The sequence below is a fragment of the Canis lupus genome, chromosome 37 (assembly GCF_003254725.2).
Source record: "Canis lupus dingo isolate Sandy chromosome 37, ASM325472v2, whole genome shotgun sequence".
In the NCBI taxonomy this organism is placed as follows: Eukaryota; Metazoa; Chordata; class Mammalia; order Carnivora; family Canidae; genus Canis; species Canis lupus.
Window position 1 is genome coordinate 14688885 of NC_064279.1, and position 26728 is coordinate 14715612.

Genomic DNA, 26728 nt, shown 5'->3' on the forward strand with positions numbered 1-26728 from the left:
GAAATACTTTAAGGATGACTAGAGCTGGGGAAATCCTGCCATGGGTTGTGGACAGCTTACCACGTGCACAGCTACAGACATGGCAGCCCGGCCTGCTGGAAAGGTGATGGGTTTTGCGCTGGGTTTTGCTTTTGTTCTTCTTCAAAGAGCTCATGAAGATTGAGTAACAGGGAAATTGCATTGCAAATTGCACCAGGTTCTGCAGTTGGCCAGGACAGTCACAGAGCTCAAGAATGGGTTTGATACCTGAAAAAATTGCTGGTCTTTATCAGACACCTACACGTGCAGAAATTAACCAGTGTCTGCAGCCTGCATGGGAAGGACAGCAATTGAACTTATAGCCAAAGTCAGTGACTTCTGGGTCCATTTGCCCAGACAGGTGCAGGAGAAGAGAGTGACATGCATGTGCCCATAGAAAGTATCCCAAAGACAGGTATTTACTGCTTTGTAATGTCGGTCTTCTGCGCCAGAAATTGAGACAGTTGAGTGAAAGAACGAAGCAAAAGTGCCTCCTGGGTGTTTATTAAGAAAGCAGGCTTCCCACGATGTATCAGCCCACCCAGATTGCCACGAGTCTATCACACGTTTACCTGTATTTCAATAACGGTGCATCTGGCATCTGTGAGCATCCGTAGCCTGCAGCACCAACAGTTCTTGTGCTTTAGATTGTATTTTTAATTTGTATGATGATTCTTATTTACCCACAGCCTGACTTCTTTTAGGTCCAATTTAGTTTCTTTCAGACCCAGAGGGGTTGTCAAGCTCTATGACTTGGCAGAGATGTTTTTTAAATGGGAGTGTATAATTAGGTCTCTAAGATGAGGGAGTTCCTGCAAAGACTTGTCCCTAGAAGGGAGCAACATTTTCAGGGTCTCAGGAGTTTGAGATTGAGAGGTCTAACTCTGCCCTTGATCGTCTCCCTTCCCTAGACTTTCAGTGCAATGTCCCTCTGGGAATGGAATCTGGCCGGATTGCCAATGAACAGATTAGTGCCTCATCCACCTACTCTGATGAAAGGTGGACACCTCAACAAAGCCGGCTCCATGGCGATGACAATGGCTGGACACCCAACTTGGACTCCAGCAAGGAGTACCTCCAGGTACTTACTCAGATATCGGAGGGTGGGCAGAGTGTGAGCGTTGTGGTGGGCAAGGGAGGCAGTTCCTCGGCTGGAGTGGACAGAGGACACAAAGAAAACAAACACAGCGTGCTTGAGAGCTCCATTCATTCATCCATCCAAACAAACACATACACCAGGCCCAAATAGACTTAGCGAGGCACTGTGCTAACTGCTGGGACAAAACGATGAGTAAGACAGACACTGTCACTGCCCTTGTGAAGACTACCAGGCCTTGGAGAAGTTATTTGGCCTGGGTGCTGTTTGCCTCTCAATATAGATATCCAAGGAACATTCTATAAACAGTTCCAGATCTTCCTCATTCTTGGCACAGGGAGGCATCAGAGACTTGGTCGGGGGAGGGCTTTTTCCTAAGGGCAGACTTGTTAGTTGCTAGCTGAGCATGGCAGCTTCTCGTGATCTTTGCTGTTTGGAGGGAGCCCTGCCAGGAAGTTTCTGCACATAGCTATCGGAAGAACACATGAGAAAATGTCCCTACCGGGAATGAAACTCTAGTCACCCAGATGCTCTGCAGCATCTTTTCAGACTATTGTTTGCTTTGCTTCTGAATAAGACTTGCAGTTTATGTTGAATAATCCCCCCCTGACACTATAGACTGGTCCAGTTCTCATCCCTTGGGGAAGAGCAAGCTGCTAGACCCGTGCTAGAGCAATGACTGCTTTTATGACACACACCAGACAGCCTTGTGACCCATTGACAAGCCTGTCCTAGTTCTGATGTGACACGGTGACCTCTGCTCTGAGGAGGACGTTGCAGAGCAGACAACAGGACAGGGACAAGTACCACTTAGAAACTTCCAGGGAGTCCACAGAGGTTCTAACAGCACAACCCTAAAGCCATTTGTCACTATCTCTTCTCTGCCCCTCCAAAAACGCTTCTCATCCTGCAGAGATTCCAGAACGTTCTCCTTTATAATCAATGTTCCATTGATTTTACTCCTTATTTTTGGTCCTCAGTCATAAGCTCTCTCTTATTGCTATCCAGCTGTTTATACAGCACTGCTTACTTCTTTTGAATTGCATAATATGCTGAACACATATTAAGTACCAATAAATGCTTCCCGAATCAAATTTCACCAGTGAGTGTTGGCTAAATTTTGATCACACAGAGGTTGCCATTAAGAAACACTGCAGCCAACAAAGGAATGACATCCAGCAATTTCCAAATGGGTTTGGTGTTGTGGGAAGAGAGGTGCCTCAAAATGTTGGCAAAAGGTCAGGACTTGGTGCATAAGCCTAATTGCTTGGGCAGACTCTGGATGCCCTTTGACCCTTGAGTGACCTGAGTGACTAAATACACAAAAGAGTGAGGGACCGAGGGGAGGGGAGGTGAGGTAGCCCTGAGCTGAGACCTTGCAACTAGCGCGTCCTAAGTGGATTGGAGTGGACTGGAGTGGATTTAGCCATTGTTCCTTTAAACAGCATCTATTTTTACTACACAAAGCAGGTTGTAGTTCAGTAAGAAGAGGTCACAGTTCTAGATGTTCAGGGATCCCTTTAAGGTAAACTGAACGGTTTGTCCCGTTCGGGTTTGCAAAAAAGAAAAAAAAATAAAAAATAAAAAGAGTCAAGTTACAGTTTCAAAGGTGTCCAATCTAGTGTCTAATACATTGAGTTTAACCATCCAGACTGGAATTGTGGGCTGATACGGATCACACTGATGCTGGGGGATCACAGACACGAGTTGTAAGCTAAGTATTACGGTTTTATCCTTTGAAGCTGAAAAGCAAAGGCTGCCCTCCAGTCAGGAGCCACGGGGCCCTGATTCCTCCTCCGCTCTTCCTCAGGTGGACCTACGCTTCCTAACCATGCTCACAGCCATTGCCACGCAGGGAGCGATTTCCAGGGAAACCCAAAACGGCTACTATGTCAAATCCTACAAGCTGGAAGTCAGCACGAATGGGGAAGACTGGATGGTGTACCGGCATGGCAAAAACCACAAGGTAAACCCATTCTCCCACCCCACCTCCACCCACTCCTGTCCCCAAAGACATGCTGCTGGGGTGGCGCAGGAGCCTGGGGACAAGAGGAGCTTCGAGTGGACCCCACAGAGGGGCGGAGGCCTTGTTCGGTGAGGCTCAAATAATTGATGGAGGCACAGGAGGCGGTGGCCCTGAAAATATTCTTTCTTATGCTAAAGCGATTGGAAAACACCATTTCTCCGACAGCCTGGCTGCCGTGGCGTGTTGCACCGCAGAGAGAGAGAGCGCGCGAGCGAGAGAGCGAGCGTGAGCTTGCAGAGTGCTCTCTGACTGCAAATGAAGGGGAAAATGTGTCCCCAGTCCGCGCCTCCCCATACAGGATTCATTGAGCATTTATGGCCTGAGTCCCTTCCACATGCTGGGTTAACAATCACAAAACCACATGAAACTGTAGTTCAGGAGTTACCGAGGTCTGGAAATGAAAGGGCACAAATCCTGAGAGGGAATCACAATGTCCCAAAGAAGAAAGAGGACAATAAATACTGAGGAGGAATTCAGTTTGTCAGGGATGGGATCTGAACTGGCAATCACGCTTGGCAGCAAGGCATTGAGTTCTCTCGGCTGGTGTCTTCAGTGGCTGTGGCTCCCGGAGGTGTGTCCGTGGGGGCCATGTGGGGCTTTTGTTGTACACAGGGATGGATGTCTGGCGCTCGGCTTTCTTAAGACACATGGCATTCTGGCGGTGAGCAGGCCGCAGCCGTCACTGGCAGTCCCGGTCATGGGGTGCCCTCGGGGGAGGGGGCCTGGGTGGCTCAGTCGGTTCAGCGTCAGCCTCCGGCTCAGGTCATGACCCGGGGTCCTGGGACGGGGCCCTATATCGGGCTCCCTGCTCAGCGGGAGCCTACTTCTCCCTCTCCCTCTGCCCCTCCCCCCCACTTGCACTCTCTGGCTCTTTCTATCTCTCTGTCAAATAAATAAATCTTAAAAAAAAAAAAAATAAGGTGCACTCAGCATATGGGGGCCTTATTGGAAACAGCTGGTAGTCTTGCCTGGGCAGGGGGAGAACTCTGTCTCGCGCTGGCTCTCAGCTGTGGGAGGAGAGTGCTCATCCTTTCCTGGATGGAAGCAGGGTCCAGCAAAGGGACTGTCCTCTTTAGTGCTGTGGTTCCACCGAGCCCCTGACCTGTCGGGTTGTGAATTGCCAAAATGGGACACATGCGACCAAACCTAGAAAGGCTGGAGATCTTTTCCAAATACATCCTCCTCGGCTCCTGCCACTGCTCCGAGGTTGCTTGGCCTCGCTGGTACCACAGGAAACATCGGATGGAGAAAATGCTGAACCATAATGTCAGCACTGATTCACTTGGGAAGTGTGAGTTTTTAAAGCAGTGGATTTTTTTTATTATTAAAATCGCCATAGTAACATGGCACCATTCAGCTGAAAATCATGGCTTCTAGATATTACCAGGTATCTCTCTCTCTCTCACTCACACATGCACACATATGCACACATATGCATGCACATGCACACACACATACTTCCTCCACTTCACAAATAAAGAAAGTGAGGTATGTAGCAGTTGAAAGACCTCCCCACCTTGACATATTCACCTGGGTCTGGCTTCTCATTGACTTCTTTTGTTTCAGTTGCAAATATCACTTGGAAATGGCAAGCCTGGGTTGGCACTGGGTGCTGGGAGCATGGACTGGGTCGTCATCCCACCCGACTCTTGCCCATGCCTTGTATCCCCACCCACCCTGTTCAGTAAGAAACTGGAGGGCAGGCGAGGGCCGGTGCTGAGTAGGGGCGGGCCCTGGGGGAGAAGGAGGAGGTTCACCTGACTGCCTCCCTGTCCAGGCTCAATGACTAAGCAGCGCTGGCCAGAGGGATACTGTAGCATAAGCTGATTTTAAAAGCACGCAGATGGACTGGGATGCTATTTAAAACACTATTTGTAGGAAATCTGCTTTTGGAAATACCTTAGCACTGCACATTTTGACAGAATGCTGTCCTCTCTGGCTTTATCCCTGGTGTTCGGTCTGCAGGGAAGATATTCCTGAGAATTGAATTGAGCTTGCTGGGCTCCTTTGGAATCATTATCAACTTTTTCATATTGGAAATACCATTTTGTCTCTCTCTCTCACCTCCCCTTCTCGCCCTTGGCTAGAGTCCCTTCCTCAGTGGCCAAGAGGTAATTTCATTTTTGTTTGGTTGTTGTTTGGCTTTTTAGCAAATCAGTCCTACTCACATAAAAAGCCCTGGGGCAGAGGAAAAAACCCCTCTCCCCCCAATAGATATTCATTCTCTGGCTACCTACATGGAGGCAGGAGGATGGAAAGCTTGCCAATTAGGCATCGCCCCCTCCCCACGCTCCCTTGCCCCACTGCGAGGGTGGTGGGTGAAGAAGGGGACCTGCCCGTGCGCTCTGGGGGGTGAGTGCTGGGCTCCTGCATTAGCAGGTCTCTCTCCCAGATGTCTGTATTTGACGTGCAGATCCCGCACTGTTCATGGAGCGTCAGCGCAGCTCTCTGGTCTGTTCGGGTTGAAGTAGTTGAGTGAACCGTGCCAAATAGATTTGTCAAGTCTGCTGCAGTTTGATTTGATGCCACGAAGGGGAGGCGGCCGAGGAGGGGAGCTGGGGGCAGCTGGGGGGAGAGGCTTGGTCCATGCCGTCTATGCCGCTTGCAACCACTGAGTTTCTCTTTGTAGCCACTGGCTGGTGGGCGCCGGGCCAAGCTAACGGGTGCTAGGTGGTGGGCTTGAAAGCACAATTCAGACAGCAGGACCTGTGAGCAAAGCAGAGCGGAGGTAGAGGCAGCAGCCTGCGCCACTCCTGCAGGGGGAGGGTTTGCAGACGCAAATCCGTGCACAGGGTGCGAAGAGGGGATATGGGGCTGTTTGGGGCAGAAATGTGGGAACTTGATTTCAACTCCCTGGTCACTGTCAACACCAGTGCTGTGTACCAAAGACCAAGGGATTGGGGAAATCGGAGAAAAACAAGATTAATGAGTGCTGAAGGTGGCGGGGGATAGCTATGCTATTTCCTTGCAATACACAATTTATGATTCGGACCCAGGCGGGCTGAGGCAAGGCCTGGGCCTGGGGTGGGGGGTGGGGGGCGGGAATGCTTTCCTTCTTGTGGTCAGGAAGTGAGGAAGACCTAAGGAGTTCTTTTCCAGCTTCCCCCAGCCTGTGAGTAGCCTCTTCTTCGTCTCTTTCTACCCAACAGGTCATGGTGAGGTTGCCTGTGACAGAGGCATTTGACTAACGTGGGGGGTATTGCAAGCATCCTTCTGGCAAAACACGGCCCATTTACACAGGCCACATGTACAGCAAGCACATCCCCAAAACCTCATCCAATTGCACATGCCATAAATATGGAACCTATGATTCTCCTATCGGGTGGGCCCTCCTTATGCATATTTATGGCATAACCACAAGGCAGAGAGCTTGTCGGCCTGAGACAGCCCATATCCAGCCCATGTGCTCCCTTAGATGATACAAATTGCTTCACATATATTTCTTCAGAAACCACAAGGAGAAAACTACTGCTTTGGGTTTCACCAGCTATATTAATAACACCCCAAACATAGACGCAGTGTTGTAAATACGGCCTTAGAAGGTTCATGTATGTGTCTATAATTATGGGCACAGTTATGTACACACAAGCCAAGGGAGGGGCATGGAAAAAATGGGAGTAGCTGGAGGCTCAAGGCCTTGGCCAAGACCCTGCTCACCTCTAGATTGCTGATTCCATGGGGTACACTGGGTGGAATGAGGCCAAGACCCATGTCGAGACAGGGGGACAGAAGCCATTGCCCTTATTCATCTAGGCAAAAGCCCTTGTCTTCCTTTCTCCCTTATTTGGTAAATGTGGGCATCTCCTTGTTGATATAACCCTGGTTACCTCACTCTTAGTCATGGTGTTGCTGGCTGTTCTGATGTATTTGGAAGAAATTTGGGCTCAAAGAGAGAGTCTGCGGGGGTGCTAAATATATCTAGATGGCCAGATTGAGGATGGGAGGGTGAGGACAGGATGAGGTCCAGGAGTTTTCACAGTTGCCCTGTAATGAGGGGCAGAAATGCACTAAGCTCATCACATTAATGCAGCAACGGCCCCCAAGGGGATCAGAGAACCTCCAGGTACCACCTCACTGGCATCAGAATTTAACAGTGTTTCAAAGACTGGAATTGAAGCCCTTAGAGTCATTTGCCCCAGGGATATGGGGAACTGTGGAGGCCCCATGACAGGCACCTGGTCACAGGGCTTTGAGCTCCAGGAAGATGTTCCCAGCAATCTGATCCAGGCCTTGCTGTCATCTTGCATCCAGAGGGAAATCGGCTTCCTGAGATGTTCAGTCTAGGCATCTGGAGGTGTGCATTTTCCTGGAGCACCTCCGTTCTTGCGGAGATCTGAAGGCAGGCTGTGCTTGGACAGGACGGCCTAACGAGCCAGGCTCATCATTTTGGGGTTTGGGCAACGTCATAGAATCCCCAAGGACGTAGAGCTGAGAAAAGTGGCTTTGCGTTTGATTTGGCCGCATCCTTTCAAGACACAGAAACACCCCCCTTCAAAAATTCTCTGTCCTATGTTTATTTTCTAAATTAAAACAAATCACTTTGAAAGCCATTTGAGAATTTAAGACCTTCTGCAAAATTATCAGAGACTTAGGAGGAGAGGGAGCGGGTGTCAGAAACACCAAACCCCCCAAGTCAGTCAGCTAACAGAACCATGTGGCATCTATTTTCAGATCTTCTTAGATGATGCATCGTGTGACCTTGGAAATTTCTCTTAATAGCTCTGTGCCTCAGTGTTTCTGCTTGCCCAAACGGAGTGGTGCCGCCGCTAGTGTTGGCAGAGCACCGTGGGATCCGTAGATGGAAGGCTCTCTGCAGATATAATTAATGTATTAGACCCACAAAGCTCTTCTTGAGCAGAAGCAAGTTATCAATTTAAAAAGTAACAAGGCCCCATGGGATATTTATCTGCCTCTTTTAAAATCATAGGTCTGGAAGGGACCTGATAAGTCATCCAGACCTCTCCCTGCATCTGATGGGTCCTGCACTCGAGCTGCCTCAGATAAACATTACCCTTCTCAGTTTCATTCTTCTGCTGGGGATGCAATTATTCCTCCCAATTAATAACTTCGAGTTTTCAAAAAGTTCTTTTTTTTTTTTTAACCTCCTGGTGGATGACTGGTTTCCCCTTATCCTTTTCATTGCAGTTTTGTTTTTTGTATATAAGATTACAACACTGACTCCAGCTGTCAGCTGGTAATGGGCATCAGACTTCCGAAGTCACGCAGATGATCGCACTGTCGAACGGGGGTTCTGTATATTCCGAAGAGGGCCGATGCCCTGTTGAAATTCATATCTCCCAGTTTTTCTGCCCCCCTCAGTCATAACTGAGAAGAATCCAGGGCCCTAGGTAATTAAGTTTGTCCCTTATCCATTTGCCATGGGATGAGCTCAGACCTTTAGCCTCTCCACTTAGGAAGCCCAAGGGAAAATGTCATTATACATAAGCTTGGAACCTTTTCTCAATCAGGCTCCGTGGCTGGCTTCACCCAACTCCCATGGGTGCTGAATTGTCTCGGGGAGCTGAAGCCAGCCTCCCTGGCGCTTACAGCCTTGATGCCAAATTCCCAGTGCTTTCCATCTCACTGCTGTGCATTGAGGCCAGGACAGAGCAAGCGGCCAGGGGATGTAGAAGGGCATAGTGATCTTGCTTGGGCTGGAGAAACTCTTTTTGCCCAGCCCAGCATCCCTAGAGGAGCATTGGAGTGAACACCTCATCTGGTAGACGGTCGGGTTCTCCACCGGTCCCCATGTCCTTGCTCTGTGACTTCCTGAGATTCCCCAGGCCCCCACAGCGAAGAGGAATGCAGGTGGCAGATAGGCTCAGGAACCTCACTCCCCATGCCCTTTCGTGCTCCCCTCTGACCACCTGCCAGTCACAGGTGCCTCCTCAGAAAATGTGACAGCGTCACAGGAGGTTCTCAGTACGGAGGACCCTGCTGATCCACCTTTACAGGAGGACACTGACCGTTGGGTTCCATTGCCCTGATGCCACATCCTCCCTCCCCCCTTCTCTCCCCCAGCCCTGACTCCCTGAGCTCCCCTCCCCTCCTGCTCTCTCCTCCCTGGTGCTTTCCTGTCTCCAGTCCCGAAACCCTAATCCTGTTAGTATGCTATGTTCCAGGGCTCTACGTCTCGATGGGAGTAACATAATCCCGCAGTAAATCTAACGGGACCCACAACGCACACACAGATGGGATGCACACGTCCCACCCACCTCCACCCCCCACCCCCAGGAAGAAGCCGGCCTCCCCCACCCTATACCCCATGACATGCTCCTGCTCCTCTGTCTCCTCCGCAGCAGCAGAACTGCTTGATGACAGAAACAGCTCTAAGTAGAGGAGCAGGAGACAGGAGGGCATCATGGTCATAAATGAGCATTTGGTGGTTAGAGAACTTTCTCTGCCCTACCCCCATCCTCACCCTCCCTTAAATTCTCCCCCGCTTCTCTCTCATATATGTATATGTATACGCATATATATGAGACGCATCCCTTCTGACTCTGTCTGGCTAAGTTCCCACATCCACTAGAATGAAAGCAGCTTTAAAAAAAATTTTTTTTATAGTCTTTAAGGAGGAGTTTTAAGAGAGAAATGTCAGGGCCAGGATTTACAAAAAAGAAAAAAAAAATAGTCCATTACCTTAACATCATTTTCCCTGCGTGCAACAGCACCCCTACCCTGCCCCCTACCCCTTGCCTGTTTGGTGCAACAAATTAATTAAACAGGATGGCATTCATTGATTAACAATTTATTTTTATGTGTGGACCCAATGGCTGGTTTTAGAGAAAATGCAAGGGAAAGGGGGTGAGAGAGAGCGAGGACAGGCATTTGGTTCTGCAGTAAGGATGAGTCAGTTCAATTGTTTCTGAGAGAAATTTTTTAAATGTGCTACTGGCTTCCCCAGTTTCTACCCTCCGTTCCTGCCACCTCTCTTTTCTGCCTGCTTTGGTCTCCTCCTCCTTGAGTGTCTGTGCCAAGTAGATTGAAAAGGAGAACTTTGGATGCAATGAAACATTTATTAGTGGAGAGAAATATTTATTTTTTTAGAAAAAAAGAAGAAGAAGAAGAAGGTCTCCTGCACAATTTCTACCTCAGGGCTCCAGCACTATATCATCTTTGAAAAATTTCCTGCTTTCTTTGCAGTCCCTGGAGCTGGCCACATTCAGATATTTACAGCAAAATAGGAATAAACCGTAGGTCACACCATAGGTAATGAAGAGACGGGCGTGTGCAGACTGCATAAGGAGAGCCTGCATCTGTCGGTCGAAGGGCCCGCCTGGTGAAGGAAGGTTACAGCCAGCTCCCACCACGAGCCTGCACCGCATCTCTGTGCCAGGGAGCTCAAAGACTGGGGTGGTCGTGGAGCATCTACACCACCCTGCCCACACCACCCTAGGAACCTGAACGCTGATGGCACAGATTACTGGTGTATAGGAGAGGGATTTAGGCCAGGCAGGAGACCCCCCCTGCCCCACCCCGCCAAGGTAGGCAGGCCAGCACTCTCTGTGCTCTCAGCAGTGCCAGGGCCATGGCATGTTCTTAAAAAAAAAAAAGACCTAAGGACAGGGCAGCAGGGAAAGGTGGTTGTGACAGGAAATGGGGTGAAAAATAGAGAAAAGATGACCTCAAAACCATCAGGGCTACTCGCTGGCTAGATGTTTCCTCTTAGATCACATATATTATCTTCTTTTATTCTACATAGTATTAGAGTCTGTGCCATAGGAGCTCCTAGGCATGGTCAAAACATGTTGGTTTTTTCCTTTTCCTGGGTGGGGTATAGAGATAGTAACCACGCTGGGATGTTGGACAGCAGCCAAGTTAATTGGCAGATGTCCCCTCCCCCCAGAGGTGCAAATCAGAAAATCTTTGAAGTGCTGCTGGTTTCAGATTCGGTCTTTCTGAAAACAAAGCAAAGGTCTCAAGAATCAATTGGAAAGTGTTGGATTATGTTCAGAATTCAGCGAGGCACCAAATGGATTATCCAAACCACTTTGTGCCCTGAGCTGCTTTTTAAACTTGGTTTGCAGAGATGCACTTGAAGAAATCTGTGTTTTCAACATAAACACACACATACACACACACGTACATGCAGACACATCTAATTTAATGATTACATCAATCAACACTATCCTTACCTCTTAAGAAGGCTTAGGGACACCTTAAACACACTTCCGGTTTTCTCTGGGGTGATAAAGCAACCATATTGGCATTTTTCTTTTGAAATTAATAAAAATGCATCCCATTTGTGACATCCAGCTTTTAAAGCAGATGTTGTAACGCGATCATCACGTATAGTATACGTTTATCTGGGTGTACGATACGCAGACGATCAGCTGAGTTTTCTTAGCATTATGGACACCCCACTGTCAAGCTTTGGCCTGAAAATTTGGGGCCTCGAGATGGGACTTGGGAGTCCGTGGCTTTCAGAACGTGAACCCTGCCCAATGAACAGAGCTCCATGTGTCACCTGTGACATAGCCTCTACTCTCACATCTGTCCAGGGTGTTGTGCAGGCATTGGAGCCAGCAAGGAGGGCTGGTAGCCTTTAGCTTCTATCTGCAAGCCTGCTACTGACTTTATTTTCCTGAAGGAGAAACCAAGGTATCTAAGGATTATTGATTTGCCTATAGTGATTCAGTGAGTCGGCAGGGAATAGGGAATAAAACCAATTTCCTGGCATCATTTCCCATGCACACAACCCCTTACCTTGCAATGACTAGACTAGAAGCCAAGAATCCATCTCAGAGAATTTGATCAGAAAACATATGAAGGGTGATTCTGAAACCACAGAAGCATTGAGAAAGTCATAAAGATGTATAATATATGATAGCATTTCCCAGCTATAAATAGGAAGATGCAGGGAGAAAAAATAGAGAACCTTGTAAATCCATTGGGTCCGGAGAAATAGAAACTGCTTAATATTTCATTAAAAATGGATTTTCATAAATTGCACTTTGATATCTTTGGGTGAAAGACAATATGTAAGGACTAAGGTGTTGTTATTCATTACTTTTCATTATTAATAATTTGAACTGTTATTGAGCAAAAACATCAACAAGGTATCTGCTCCCTCTGAGTGGGGCACTCACCGTGTGTTCTGAGCACTGTTTGAAATGTATTAAAACCCACATCCCTCATCCACAAAAGCACTTAGGTGATAAGGGACACTGGACAACTAAAATGCCCTTTACAAAATGGGCATTGCTGGGGCAGGTCTAGTTGGAAACTCTTATGCAGAAAGGCTTAGAGTCTGGGGGCCCGAAAGGACCTTATAAATCAACTCATTTAATAGAGGAGGAAATTGGGGCCTAGGGGAGGTAGACATATTTGCCCACACTGATGAGCTAGCTAATCAGCAGCAGACTGTCTGCCCCGACATCTGGTCCAGTGGTGTTTGGGGTTTTTCCCCACTCAGCCACACTCAGAGTGAGAGGTGTATAAGGAGTTTGATCAGGTAAGCTGGTATTCCTTCAGCAAAGGGTGCAGGGGCAGATATGAGTGCAAAGTCAAGAGCAAACAAGAAGCCAAGAAGGAACTAGGCTCAGAAACTCAAAGGATAATTCGAGGCCACTTTGAATGAGCGATCGTTTGGTTCCAGGCCAGGGTGGGAGCAGAATGAGCAAAACGGGAGGGCAGGATGAAGCTCAAGGGGAGCAGCCAGGTAGGTGGCCTAAGTAGATAAACCATGTGCCAGGTGCTCTGCTCCCTTTCTGACTGGTGTCAGAAGAGATCCGGGGTGGGGATGGGGCCTGGGTGGCTGAGTGGCTGAGCATCTGCCTTTGGCTCAGGTCGTGATCCCGGGGTCCCGGGATCGAGTCCCACATCGGATTCCCCGCAGGGAGCCTGCTTCTCCCTCTGTCTGTCTCTGCCTCTTTGTCTGTGTCACTCATGAATAAATAAAACCTTTTTTAAAAAAGAAGAAGAAAAGATCCCGGGAGCTTCCCCAAAGCGAGTGACCTGTGCGTCTATGGGAAGACCAATTCCCTTACCAGGCAGGTACACACACGTGTGTGCGCACACACCCGTGCCAGCTTCCCAAAGGCCTTCCAAGGACACAGTCATTTCCTTACTGAGGGGCGGGAAGGAAAGGCTTCTTAGCGTTGCCTGCCCAGGCTGAGCAATGAAGGGGTCAGATAAGATAAAATTGGATATTAAAAACACATAAGACGTGCTGTGTTTCTAAACGGTACCAGCGTGGTGTATGTGCTGTGGATTAGCAGCTGTGTTAAAGTTCAAATCCACTCAACGCTCCAGTTATGTATTCACGTGACAAATCAAGCTCCCCTCCCCACATGAACTCCTTAGCATCTCCTGATGGAGGCCACACACAGTCCCCGTCACCATCCTCAGGGAGCAGGCCAGCAGTGACCCCCCACTGCTCACAGCACCCTCCCAAAATAAGCAAAGTGCTGCATTTGCTTCTCCCTTGCCAAAACAAAACAAAAAACAAACAAAAGCCACTGCCTCATGCTGAATTCTAAGAGAACTAATTAATCTCTTTCCCTTGGATTCAGTTCCTCCATTCCTTTCCTCCGAGCTACAGGGCTCTTCATAAGCACCCAAGAAGCCGTGGAATGGGCATGGCCAGGCAGGGTCCTTCACCATTAAGATCACAGGGGCTGGGGCACATCTCGCCCTCGCTTCTCCATCAGCCTTCCCCCAGGTGCCCGACTCTAGCCCTCTTTCCTCCTATTTCCCTGGTCTGTCTTCCCTTATCTTGTCTTTCTGTCCTTCCTTAAGGGTAGGGAAGGAAGGAGCCAGATTAGACCTGGGAGAGAGGGGTGGTCAAGCAGGTCTGCTCTTGCTCCCTGCAGTTAGCAAGGCAGCAAAGGAAGAAAGTTGGCCTTAAGATGGGGCGGGGGGGGGGGCTCCCTAGTGAGGAGAGGGTGCAGCAAACCGGGCAGGCTGGGTGGGAGCTCCCCTGGCTTCGGTGGGCTTAGCACCAGGAACAAGGGCTTTAAATGGAATATGTTGGGCCAGTAAAACACCTGTTGTCTCCTCTCCTTTGCTGCATCTGCCTGAAGCAAGCCACTTCCCCTTATCTGGCTGCAAAAGGTGTAATGTCTCTTACCCTTTACCCCCGCCGTCAGTGGCGTGCTATGTAATGGCTCTAACTTTTGACCCCAGCACGTGGGAAATATAGAGGGTTCAAGGTTGCCAAATGGCAGCGTTCCTAGTTATAGTTCATGGGAAAGAAAGGACCACATTGTTAATTAGCTCTAAGCCGCCGTGCAGCTCATTGCTCTTACCCAGAGCTTCTGAAGTCAGGATTATAAACGCACATCCCCAAAGAGCAACTCCACCTCCATTCAACCCAGGCTCGGAGACCTTAAGGACTCCCAGACTCCTAGCCACCAATAAAAATGCTGCAAATTTGTTCAAAAAGATGAGAGCCACTGTAGGAAACCATAAGCCTGCAGCCTAAAACCATGGCAGGGGCTCTGGATCCAGGCAGACATCCCCGAGCCTCTGTTTTCTCGTCAATAAAGCAGGAATAATACTACTTACTTCCCGAGGCATTATAGATGTAATTGTGTTTACACTGTGTCTGGCTCAGGGGTACTCAAACATACCAGTTTCCCCATCCCCTGGTCCCAGCCCTGTCAGTGCCCAAACCCCTGCATGTTACAGGGATCATGAGCGGTCTAACCCCTCAACCTAGGACAAACTGCCAGCAGAGTTGGCTGTGAGTACATTTGAGGAGTCTCCTGGTTGTTATAGCTCTGACAGGTGTGATTTAGAAGGGATGCTTGGTTAGTGGGTCTTTCCCTCCACCCTTAACCAAGGAAACCAAAAGAAACTCACATATACTTGCTCCAGCTACTTTTTTTTTTTTTTTTTTTTTTTTAATGGAGAGCACAGAAAAGCATAAGGTCCATATGGCAGTTATTGATTTGGGCCATCTGGTAAACTAGGACTTGCTCCTACCATGTTGGCTTAGAAGCTACTCCAAAAAGCCTTTCCTCCCCTCAGAGATACATTGGTCAGATGGGGACAGGGATGGATTTCATTACAGGGTGGTACCATAGTGAGAGGAAGCCAGAGCAGGACTCTGAGAGACTGTCTGCAACCCTGACTCTCCAACAAAGACCAAAGAGAACCAAGAAACTGTTGACTGGCACAGGGGCTGGGAGGGGTAGATGGCGCCCTCCACACTCTCACCCCTTCACCGAGCAGGGAGGCCTCTAAGTAACTAACAATACAACTGTGAACCCTTTATAAAAATACCCTGCAAATACTCCTATATGCCTGCGCTGGGAGGGAGGGGGAGAGTCAAGGTCAAGCTAGTGAGGTCCGCTAGCCTAAAAGATGATCTTTCTGCTCCATTTCTGCTTCTTCTGTTGTCTCTCAGCCCAGAGACAAATTTCCCTCTCCTTTTTTTTTTTAATTTTTATTTATTTATTTATTTATGATAGTCACAGAGAGAGAAAGAGAGAGAGGCAGAGACACAGGCAGAGGGAGAAGCAGGCTCCATGCACCGGGAGCCCGATGTGGGACTCGATCCCGGGTCTCCAGGATCGCGCCCTGGGCCAAAGGCAGGCGCTAAACTGCTGCGCCACCCAGGGATCCCCAAATTTTCCTCTCCTCTAAAAGTTTTTGCGAAGACCATTTATTGTTTTCAAGTTAGAGCAGTGTGCGAAATTAAACTTTTTTTCCATGGTGCTTCTAAAGGAGCCCCAAACAACAAACACGCTGATTATTTTTAAGCTTGAGGAACTAAGGTCCAGCAGAACATTGCACCCCGTTCAGAGGCTATGTGAGTGGCCACACTACAAACAGGGATTTTGACAGCTGTGTCCCATCTTACACGACAGGTGTTTCAAGCCAACAACGATGCAACAGAGGTGGTTCTCAACAAGCTGCACACGCCGCTGCTGACCAGGTTTGTCAGGATCCGGCCCCAGACCTGGCACTCGGGCATCGCCCTGCGGCTGGAGCTCTTCGGCTGCCGGGTCACAGGTGAGGGGGTGCCCCGGTGAGGCTGGGGAGTTGATCGCGTCCTGGGCTCTGCTCCCTCTTCCACCCATCTGCAAACAGCTTGATTGCACCATGCGACCTTTCCAGAAGACTCGCTTTTACCTGGAGCTCTGTTTATCAGTATCCAAGGCACCCCGACTGCAGACCCTGTCTTGCTGGATACCATTTATCCATGCATTCGCCACTCGTTCATTGGCTGCATGAATTGCATTCTTGAAGGCCTGCTGTGCGCCGGGGCCCACACTGGGATTGGAAGTAGACAGGGGAAGGGAACGAGAGGACGTTGTCTCTAACCACATGAAACTTGCAGGCTGGTGGGCAGCATAGATAATAACCAGACCAAGTACTGGATAGTCATAAACTAGGATGTGTGTATAAAGGAAAAAGACAGGGTGCGCAGAGAAAGAGTGGTGAGGGGGACGTAACTGACTGCTGACTGAAATCTGGGGACAGCCTGGGGATGTGATACTTAAGTAAAGGTTGGTCTGATGATGATGGAGGGCAACAGCATTTGGAGTGGCGGGAATAGCATGTGCAAAGGACACAAGGTAGTGACAAGCTGTGGTAACACATGTGTAAGCAAAGACCTGACCCCAGGAAAGTTTCCATCCAGCTGGGAAAACAATCATCCAGGAAGCAATTCGGGGCTCAGCTGAGCTCCCCTGTGCTCACCGCCCTGGGAGGCTCAGTGGGCACCGGTGTCACCAGCCAGCATATGAGAGTCCTTGGCTAATGCTTAGCACTGTGCTGCGCCTGCTTACGTAGTAACCGATGGAAGCCTTGCAACAAGCCCCAGGAGGTAAGCTCTGCCGCTAGCCCTCCTTCAGACCTGGATACACTGAGGGACAGAGCAGTTGACTCGTTTGCCTAAGGTCAGACACCAGTAAGGGACAAAGCAGACAGTGGACCCGGGCGCTTGGGCTCCCGGTCTGGACTCTTAACCCAAGCGCTCGAAATGCAAAGGAGTCGGTGCTGACCTACAGCATTCGGGTTGGCTTCTCGCAGCTCCCTAGCACTGGGACGCGGGGTCGGGTGAGCAGGTGCCAGCTCTGAGCCCTTGCGTCTCCCTCCCTCCGCAGACGCTCCCTGCTCCAACATGCTGGGGATGCTCTCGGGCCTCATCCCGGATTCTCAGATCTCGGCCTCCTCCACCCGCGAGTACCTCTGGAGTCCCAGCGCCGCCCGCCTGGTCAGCAGCCGCTCGGGCTGGTTCCCCCGGATCCCGCAGGCCCAGCCGGGCGAGGAGTGGCTGCAGGTGGACCTGGGAGTGCCCAAGACGGTGAAGGGCGTCATCATCCAGGGGGCCCGCGGGGGAGACAGCATCACTGCCGTGGAAGCCAGGGCATTTGTCCGCAAGTTCAAAGTCTCCTATAGCCTAAATGGCAGAGACTGGGAATACATCCAGGACCCCAGGACCCAGCAGCCGAAGGTAGGCCATTCCTGGAAGACTCCCTAACCCTACCCCACACAGGGAAGCTCCGTTTGGGGGTACTGACTTCCCAACTAGACAGTCATCCACCAAGGCCCCGTATTCTTTTTTTTTTTTTTTTTAAGATTTTTATTTATTTATTCATGAGCAACGCAGAGAGAGAGGCAGAGGGAGAAGCAGGCTCCATGCAGGGAGCCCAATGCGAGACTCGATCCCAGGTCTCCAGGATCACACCCTGAGCCCAAGGCAGACGCTCAGCCGCTGAGTCCCCCAGGTGCCCCAACCCCCTGTATTCTAATAAAACAAATATTAACAGGGAGATCACTCTGGGCCAGACACTGTGCTAAATGCTGTATTTTAATCCTTACAACCTCTCTAGGAGGAGGAGCCTTTTGTCACTCCCTGTTAGAGATGACAAAACTGAGGTTTGGTGTCCCCCCCGGGGTCACAGTGTGCACCTGTGGAAAGCCGTGATTCAGACACGGTCTGGCCCAGACGCCTACCCACCACCCAGCACTGCCTTTCTGTCAAGTTTGACACCCTTTCCACCCTCTTTCAGATGACATTTCCTTGGAACTGGCCAGCGGTCCAAAGGAGATGTGGTTTTTGGAGGCTTAACTATAGAAACTGGGGGATCACTTCCAAAATCAACTGTTGTTTTGAATGTCGCTGGACTCCTTTGTATTTTCCCAGTCTTGCCTCTGCTCGATCTTTCCCACCTCTCATGCTGAGGCTGGGAGAGGCAAGAGAAATTTTCCAGGCCAGCACAGCCCTCCCCTCCTGCCACTGGGGAGTGTAAGGTCAGCTCTCGACGCCGGGGGTGGACGAGCCCCAGCAAGGGGAAGAGATGGCGTGCCTGTTCCTCTCTAGGACAGCTCGGGGGAGTCAGGGGTTCCCATCCTAACGGCTGAGTTACCTTCGTTTCCCTCAGAAGAGGAGGCCTCTTTTGCCAAGGAAAGGGCAATTTCCTGTCTCTTTGGTCCCCTTTGCGCAGCAAATGTTTCCATTCTTAATGCAGAGGCACGGGCTGGGTTGGGGGTTTTGCAGTGCTCACAGTTGAGGGGCCTTGGTGACTGGAACCTTCAGTGGACAGAGCAGAAGCTGGTCCGTGGCTCTTCCTGGAGAGAGCCGACCCTGGCTCTTGACCATTCTGGGATCCTGGGAAAGGAGCTGATCTTAGCCAGTGTCAGGGCCTGCCCTCCCCATGACAGTGCCCCCTTTTGGAATTGTGGGCATCCTGCAAATGAGGTAGCCTGCATCCCAGGGCATCCCTGGTTCGGATCAGCCACAGCCCCGGGCACGTCTCCCCACCAGCATCCCCTAAGTCAATGGTGCCCAGTGTGCTCTGGCTTGGGTGCCCCACCCGGCCTCGACCAGGGCAGCCGCGCTGTCCTCAGTTCACATACTGGGGCTCTAGGGAAACTTTGTTTTGACAGAATTGGCTCCACTACACAAAGCTTTGGGGAACACGGTCTCAGGCTGTCAATGTATGGCGAGATGGTGTGGTCAGCAGCCCAGAGAAGAGGGTGGTCACCTAACCCTCAGCCTCTCGGCAACCTGGGAGGTGTCCGTCAGCCAGGACTGTCTACATCTAGACTCTCAAGCATTACAATGAGAACTTTTAAGACAATGGGCAAAGCGGCCTAAAATTCACTTCTCTCCTCTCCAGCTAAGTCCATTCAGAGCCTGATTCTTTCCCGAGTCAGGATAGAAGACAGAACCTAGCAATTGCCGCTTTCAGCTGCTTCCCTCTTCTCTGTGTTTCTGGGATCCTAACCATCTAGCCTAACCATCTTCCAAATGAATCGAAACCGTGGTCTGAGAACAGAGCTCCTGTGGGTTGTAATGTCCAGCGAGTCAACTATGAGGCTGCCCTCTGGAGGGATGTGAGGGACAGGAAGGAGAAGGGGAAGGAGGGGGAAGGAAGGGGAGGGAGGGGGAAGAAGGAAGGAAGGGGAAGAAGGGGGAAGGAAGGGGAAGGAGGGGGAAGAAGGAGGAAGGAAGGGGAAGAAGGGGGAAGGAAGGGGAAGGAAGGGGAGGCGCAGGGAGGGGGGGCCACAGAAGAAGGGCTGAGTGGCCTGTCTCCCCTGCAGCTGTTTGAAGGGAACATGCACTATGACACCCCTGACATCCGAAGATTCGACCCTGTTCCGGCGCAGTACGTGCGGGTGTACCCCGAGAGGTGGTCTCCAGCAGGGATTGGGATGCGGCTGGAGGTGCTGGGCTGTGACTGGACAGGTAAGGCCTGCCCTCCCACCCCACATCTCACTCACGTGGTCGTGTGACCCTGGCATCCTGGGACACCCCGGGAGGTGGTCAGACCATGATGTGGACGGCAACCTCCCCCGGGGAGGCTCTGTGAGCTGGAAATCCTCCCCACCCCAAGCCCCACCATGTTCTCTTGCCTCAGACCACAGGCCCTGCAGCCTCTGGACAGGGGACAGTTTCTCAAGGGATGTGCTTTGTCTTTTTTAAAGGATCGTTTCAGTTCTCCAACCCAGGTCTCTCAAAAACAAATCATAACCACACACCACCCACCCAAATTCAATTAGACCCTGACTTTTCGGGCCAGAAGGCTGTGGCTGTTGATTTAGGGAAGAAAAAAAAACCCTCATGATAATAAAGTAATCGGTTTATGTCTGAATCTGGCCTCCAGATGTCAGTGGCTAAGAGACTTCATTTTCATTTCGAAGCCACATCTGTAAAAGGCATTTATTTGCTCAGGAGGGACCCTGTTGTAGGGAAGCTGATGGGAATAGGACTTCTTCCCCCGGCGCAGCAGGAGTCTTGCTCATTCCTTGGCCCCACTGCCCCTCGGCGTGGCAGCCCAGGGAAAACCTCTAACTGCCCTGAATGCAGATAAGGCCCACTGCTCATGCCCACCCTCCCTGTTTCTGGGAAGCACCCTTCTGAGTCAGGCCTCACCCTCCCTCTGGGCACCTCCTTCAGCAGAGCTGGCACGAGATCTCACCTGGAGCTGGCTCACAGCCCTCCAGAAGGAGCTCAGGGGAACCACCTGAAGCCAGCGTCAGCAGGAGCAGCAGACAGACAGAGCTGCCCTGCCTCTTCCCACCAGGCCCCCAGGTTATCTTCATTTTCCTGTCTGTGCCCCATCGACACCAGCTCACCCAGCAGGGTAGCCAGAGGATTAATAAGGGCATGTCAGAGAAGTGCTTCTGGAAAGTGCTGCCTGTGTGCTGACTCTGATGGCTCAGAGGAGGAGCCCCGTGGAGGAATGCAGGCTGGAAATCGGGCCCAAATGAGCCTTGCTCACGTTTGGATTGAAGGCAGCCCCAGCGAACACGTTTTAGTGGGAAGATACTTAACTCCCCATCATGTAGGGGAAAGGCCAAGTTTCCCTGCAGCCTGCTGAATGGAAGTCACCTGCCTGCTTGCAGGTGCAGAAAACGGCCCCTCCAGCCGTGATACAAGCTGGCTTCGTTTACGGCCTCTTCGAAATCAAAGAGTTAGAGCTGCAGGGGACCCAGGAGCTTCTAGGCCAGTGGCTTTCAAACATTTTTGACCATAATCCACAACTTAAAATAAATTTATATCACAATCCACTTGACTTGCAAGTGCACAGCCCAATGGTGCGTGTGTCCAGGTTATAGCATATTGTTAAGTGCTGGACCCTGGAGACAGCTTGCCAGCTATGAGCTCTGCCTCTGCCGATCGCTGGCTGCATGACCTCAGACAAGTTACTTAGCCTCTCAGCATCTCGGTTATCTCAGCTGAAAAATGGGGATGATAATAACATATCTTCACTCCCCTAGGGTTGTTAGGAGGATTCAGTGTAATAATGGATATAAAGTACTTAGACTGCTGCCTGGCACCTAATAAACCTGTAATAATAAGTAAACGCAACGGGAACAAAAGGTGCCCAGATCAGCGCTCACTTTCCCCCTGGGAGCGCACTCGGGCAGGTTACAGTCCATATTCAAAACTGCTGGTCGTGACCCATCCCGTCGATTCACAACCTACTAACGAGTGTGGCACACACTTTAAAAAAAAAAAAAATCACAGATCTAGGTGCAAGTCTCCATCACAGATGGGGAAACGGAGTCCCAGAGAGAGAGAGGAAGCCACTTGCCAGAGGTGGCTTAGGGTGGCTTAGCGCGCTGGGGGCCGACTCCCACCTCCTCTCTCCTGGGCTCGGCCCCCTCCCTGCCCTGCCTCTCCCGGGCCGGCCCCGCTTTACGACTGGCTGGACAGTTGCTAATGTCCTTCTCCACTTATTGCTCCCCGACCCTAACCTGGCCCAAATTACCCTGGCGATGGTCAGCAACAGGTTTCTCATTTCAAAGTCCTGCCTGGCCATTCCTTGGAAGATCAGAGTTGGGGCTTCTTACCCTCCGCCCAGCCTCCTTCCCTTTGAAGTGGCTGACATCTGGTTTTAATTGCAGGGGCGCGCTGCAGTTTGATGGGCAGTTAGCCCTGAGCTCCCAGTAAGGTGCAGCGGCCCAGCCTGCCTTCCCACTGTCCTTCTCGCGCCCCATCCTCTCCTTGCCTCGTCAGCCCCCCGAGCCCCTGGATTTAACGTGATCTTTACCAACCCGCTACCTAACCGCCCCAGCAGCTGCTCTCGTGGGCCACGTGGCTTTTTTTGGCTTTTCAGATTCCCAATTCCTCTCTGCCCCTACCCCAAAAGGAGAGCCGGAAAACTAATAGGGCTGGCCTGAGTCACTGCAGCCACCTGATTCGACAGGGCGGCTTCACCTGTTAGTTTGTTTGTGTTCCAAATGATTACTTCTTGCTTTGCTGCCCATAGTTTGCTTTACAATTGAGTTTGAGATCCTATGACACAGTGACAAATTTGAACTTACAAATTAGGACGCTTCGAGGTTATTTGCTATTTACCGTGAGCAAGAGGCAGACACGGCAAAGGGAAGTATGAAAGGTTATGTGCGTCGTATTTAATAGCAGAAAGATGGGAAGTCGACCGTGAAAAAGCTATTCAGCGTATTTAGCAATTTCCTTCAGCTCCTGGCTTTATTAAATGGTCTCCCGAAGTGTGCCTGACAAAGGCGCCTAATCACGTACAATAGCGCAAAGGAACACGTATAGAAATGGGAGGAACAATGCACCAGCTCATTCGGGGAGTCTCTGGTTGGAGGGCAGCCCTGGGATGAAGACCCCACCCCACGAGGCACGGACTTGAACGCCAGTTACCAGAACCCCTCCTCGCCCCACCCAGGGCCTGACTCATTGTTTCATTCATTTCATAAGTAGCTGCTGAATGAATGAGTGGCGTGAGCAAATAGACGAGTGAATGGATGAGTGAACGAATCACCTGGAGCCCAGGGCAGAAGTGACTGCCTGCAGCCAGGTCCGGCCCGGCCAAGTTTTACTTGTTGTAATACTTCGACTAAGTTGCCAACATTGACAAGTCTAGAGATCTTCCATGGGAATGGAATTGGCCTCGTGTTGGAAAAACATCTTTTTTTTTTTTGCAAGATCTGGCCACACTGGGCCACCTCTCCTCAGGCCTTCAGTGTGCTGGAGCCGGGCTTGGTGGCCTCCCTGGAATCAGGCTCGCAAGGTGCCCTCTGCCACCCTCTATCCCACACTTCACTCTCCCCAGCCCCCGTCAGCCGCCTGGCTTGCACTAGCTGCTTGCATCCAGGAAGTATTTGAGTTTGCCACTCCCTGACCTAGAGGCACAGCTGCAGTTACTTCCGCCAAGTGGAGTCTGAGTGCCTTTGAGCCCGTATTCCTTTCTGTCCAGTTTTGTGCAAACACGAACAACAACGTCTGGGGTCACACCTCCGCAGCTGTCTGGCTTCACTCTTGGCTTCAGCTATTGTGCTTCTGATTATCTTGTGATAGGTGGGCCCCCTAGGTCAGTTAGCTTTGGTTCAAAAAAGTTCTGTCTGAGTCAGAAAAGGCTGAAAAGAGAATGTCTCTTCCACGTAAGAGCAGGGGTGAGCCGGCCAGGAAGGCACGTCAGCAGCCACCCCAGGGGCAGGGCACAGGAAGCTCACTTCATTAGGCACTGAGACTTTTTCAAACCGTTCTGGATGGACACCAGGCATTGTGTGTGTGTGTGTGTGTGTGTGTGTGTGTGCAGCACCCACGCTTCTGTCTCAAACAGGACACCCAAGGTTAGCCTGCCTTGGGGTCAGCTTTGCCCACATGCATTATGGCCCCACGTGGCCTTCTGGGCTGGCACCAGGGCCTCTGCTGCGGAGTACAGGGCCTGGGTTTGTGTCCCTGCTTCTGTCCTGGCTGTTCCCGCAGCTTGGGACTCTTCTCATTCAGCTCAGGCAATGCTCCTGACTTCATTGACAGCACACAGAGGTGACTCCAGGGGTGTGTGTGTGTGTGTGTGTGTGTGTGTGTGTGTTATCTTCTTTCATTGTCTTTTCTTCCTCCTTTAAAAGCCCACACTTAGAAAGGAAACAGTTTGAGAATTTGGGGCATCTTCTACTGGGTTTCAATGCGGGCTGCTGCATGCAGCATTCACTTCCCCCCACCCTTTGCCTTTATGCAGACTCGAAGCCCACCTGTAGAGACACTGGGACCCACTGTGAAGAGCGAAGAGACCACCACCCCGTATCCCATCGATGAGGAGGCCACAGGAGTGTGGGGAGAACTGCAGCTTTGAAGATGGTGAGAGGGGGTCAGAGTTCATCCCGGATGGCACGGTGCCGACAATGAGAGGCAGCTGGCCTGTGGCTGGGGCAGGGACCTGGACGTCCCCCGGTCAGAGGCCAGGGAGGTGCGAGTAGTCAAGGCTTGGGGCACTGGCCATTTACAGGCAATCTTAGAAACTATTCAGATATTGGAGCAAAACCAACCAGTGCAGCCTACAGGCGTGAACCTACTGGTCATCAGCTGACATAAGGGTCCGTCCAGAGAGGACCCCTCGTTTGAGAAGTCTCCCTTTCTAGCCCTCACTTTGAATCATTAGAATCCTCAGCCTTTTTGTACTGGGCTGTGTCTCCACTGTCCAGTCAGGTGAAGATGTGGTGGTCATGAGGGTGACTTGGCCCATGGAGCGTGGCCGTCAGGTGAACTCAGCAGTTACCATTCCGTGATTGCATTTCCCTGTGTCTCTGCCCACTGCTACTTGAGAAAGTGTGATAATCTTGGCTCCATAAAATGGTGCATCCCATCCTCCATGGGGGCGCGGGGGGTGAGCAGAGGTCAGTGACAAAGGCAGGGATGTGCAAAGGCACCTCAACACTACCTTCAGATCCCAGGGCCTCCTGGTTCGGGATCAGCCTCTTCACATGGGAGCTCTGTATCACCTTCCTTTCCTCATCTAAACGCATCCAAGTGAGATAAAAACAATAATTGGCAGAGCCCAAAAGTACGTCACCTTACCAAGTATGAGGACATTCCTAACAAACCACAAATTTTGGAGCACCTGGCATTTTTGGCTAGAATTTCAGGCTTGACAGCCTCCACTTACAGTAAATTACTGATCCTTATTAAACGTTCATTAAACGAAATGAGGGAAGATTGGTGGAGAGACTTGGGGAGTGGGGGAGACCCGGTGTAGCGCTGACTCGGTAGGTAGGTGGCGCAATCAGCTTTGGCCATGCGGCACCTATGGAGTGGCCGGCTTCGGAGCAGGGCTACAGAGGGGAATGGGAGGGAAGCCAAAAATAAATGCTGAAGTTGTGTGCCTGAAAAATGATAATTTAATGCATATGCTTTTAGGAATGTGCTTTTGTGTATTGTGTGGGCGAGGGGGACACTATTGGTCAGGGTTAGTTGAATACAGGATTCTGACATTTTAATGAACTTGTTTTTGTTTTATGAAGAGGAGAAAGAGACTTGGAGGATCTTCCAAGACATGTTTAAGATAGTTTGTGAGCTCAGGGTGGAATGCATAGGGAGTTAATATATGGTATCGGATTAGTGGAGTTAGCTTGGGGGAGGGCCGGAGGGAGGGGGTTCTATCTAAATGGCAATCCAGAGGAAAATTTAAGAGTTCTGCTGTAAACTTTCAGAAGTTTAATGTAATTTGCCCATTTATAGTGGCGTGTTTCATTTGAGGTTTCTTTGGTGGTTCCTCCCTATTTTTTTTTTCCTGCAAAAGGTTTCTTTGTGGAATTTGGTTCCTGAGATAGAGTATGCGCATAAACATTAGAGAGGAATTATGGTATATTGAATTACTCCTGTATTTTTTAACGGAAAAATAGAAATTCAGAAATTGTCGGGAGAAGGGGGGTGAGGGCTAAGGGCTGACTTTTCCAAGCCACAGGTTGATGCTTCTGTAATAGATTCCATGTGTTTTTTTGATTCAAGCTGCCTTTGGCCAAGGGCGGGCAACATGAAATGCCCTCCCTGGGGAAGCGGGGACAAACCAGGGAGGGCCTGGTGGCAGTCTGCCTCCGTGGCCGGCAGTGCCCTTCCCCTCGCCCCCATGGTGTGAGCAATTTGTTTCCACCAGTCTGTTGTTCCCTTTAGACTTCCTAACCTGCATTCTAGGCCTTCCCCACGGAAATTCCTCTCTGGGAACCCTGAGAAGGGAAGTGAGGAGGCCAAAGACCCCACTTCCTCCCTGCTACTAGCATTAGCCAGCACTTTTCCGCTGTCTCTGCAGCCACTGCCGGCAAGCATCCAAATTTGGATTCCCATTTCCTCTTTCCCCCACCTCCACACCCACCCCCACTTAATCACATATTTGGCACCAGCTCACATTAGATTTTTAGAGCTGAGTGGAGCCTCCAAAGAAACTCTTTGGGTTCAGTCTTCTAGCTTGGACAGGTGAGCAACCAAGCAGACGGGACAAGCCATTGTGCGGTGGCTTCTGACGTTGCCCGGAGGAAGGCATCCTCTGCTGCCCCTGGGATCGTGGCCTGCAGCCACTCAGGGCCATGCAAAATTACTTTCTTTTCCTCCTGGTCAGCGCTGAGTGAGGCGGCCGGCTGGCCTGGCCCCCTCGTTTTGCCCTACCAGGCCAAATCTGCCCACCTGTCAGTGCCACCCTGTGGGGATGCCGAGCTGACCCTCTGTCCTCGAACAAAAGACCTGTCACAGGAGGTGAAGGGGAACACACAAGCCCTTCCTTGTTTCGGAGCTCACTCTCTCCTCCCTAGCCAGCACCTCCCCACCATGTCAGCCTCTCTGGATGCTAATGGGCTGTGCCCCATCACTTGTGAGAGCCAGGTTGGCAGGAGCCAGCCTTCCACTGAGGCACTGGGGAGACATTCTTCTCTGGCACTTAGGG

General features: G+C 50.7%; 1 protein-coding gene across 1 annotated transcript in view; it reads left to right on the forward strand.

Moving 5' to 3' along the window:
• NRP2 (neuropilin 2) overlaps nucleotides 1-26728 on the forward strand; it is a 115338-nt gene that overhangs the window by 43419 nt on the left and 45191 nt on the right. Inside the window, 8 exon segments of the mRNA XM_049106453.1 lie at nucleotides 930-1099; nucleotides 2925-3080; nucleotides 15956-16100; nucleotides 17198-17547; nucleotides 19641-19785; nucleotides 20624-20730; nucleotides 24038-24124; nucleotides 24126-24156. Of these exon segments, the coding sequence (XP_048962410.1) occupies nucleotides 930-1099; nucleotides 2925-3080; nucleotides 15956-16100; nucleotides 17198-17547; nucleotides 19641-19785; nucleotides 20624-20730; nucleotides 24038-24124; nucleotides 24126-24156 (1191 nt within the window).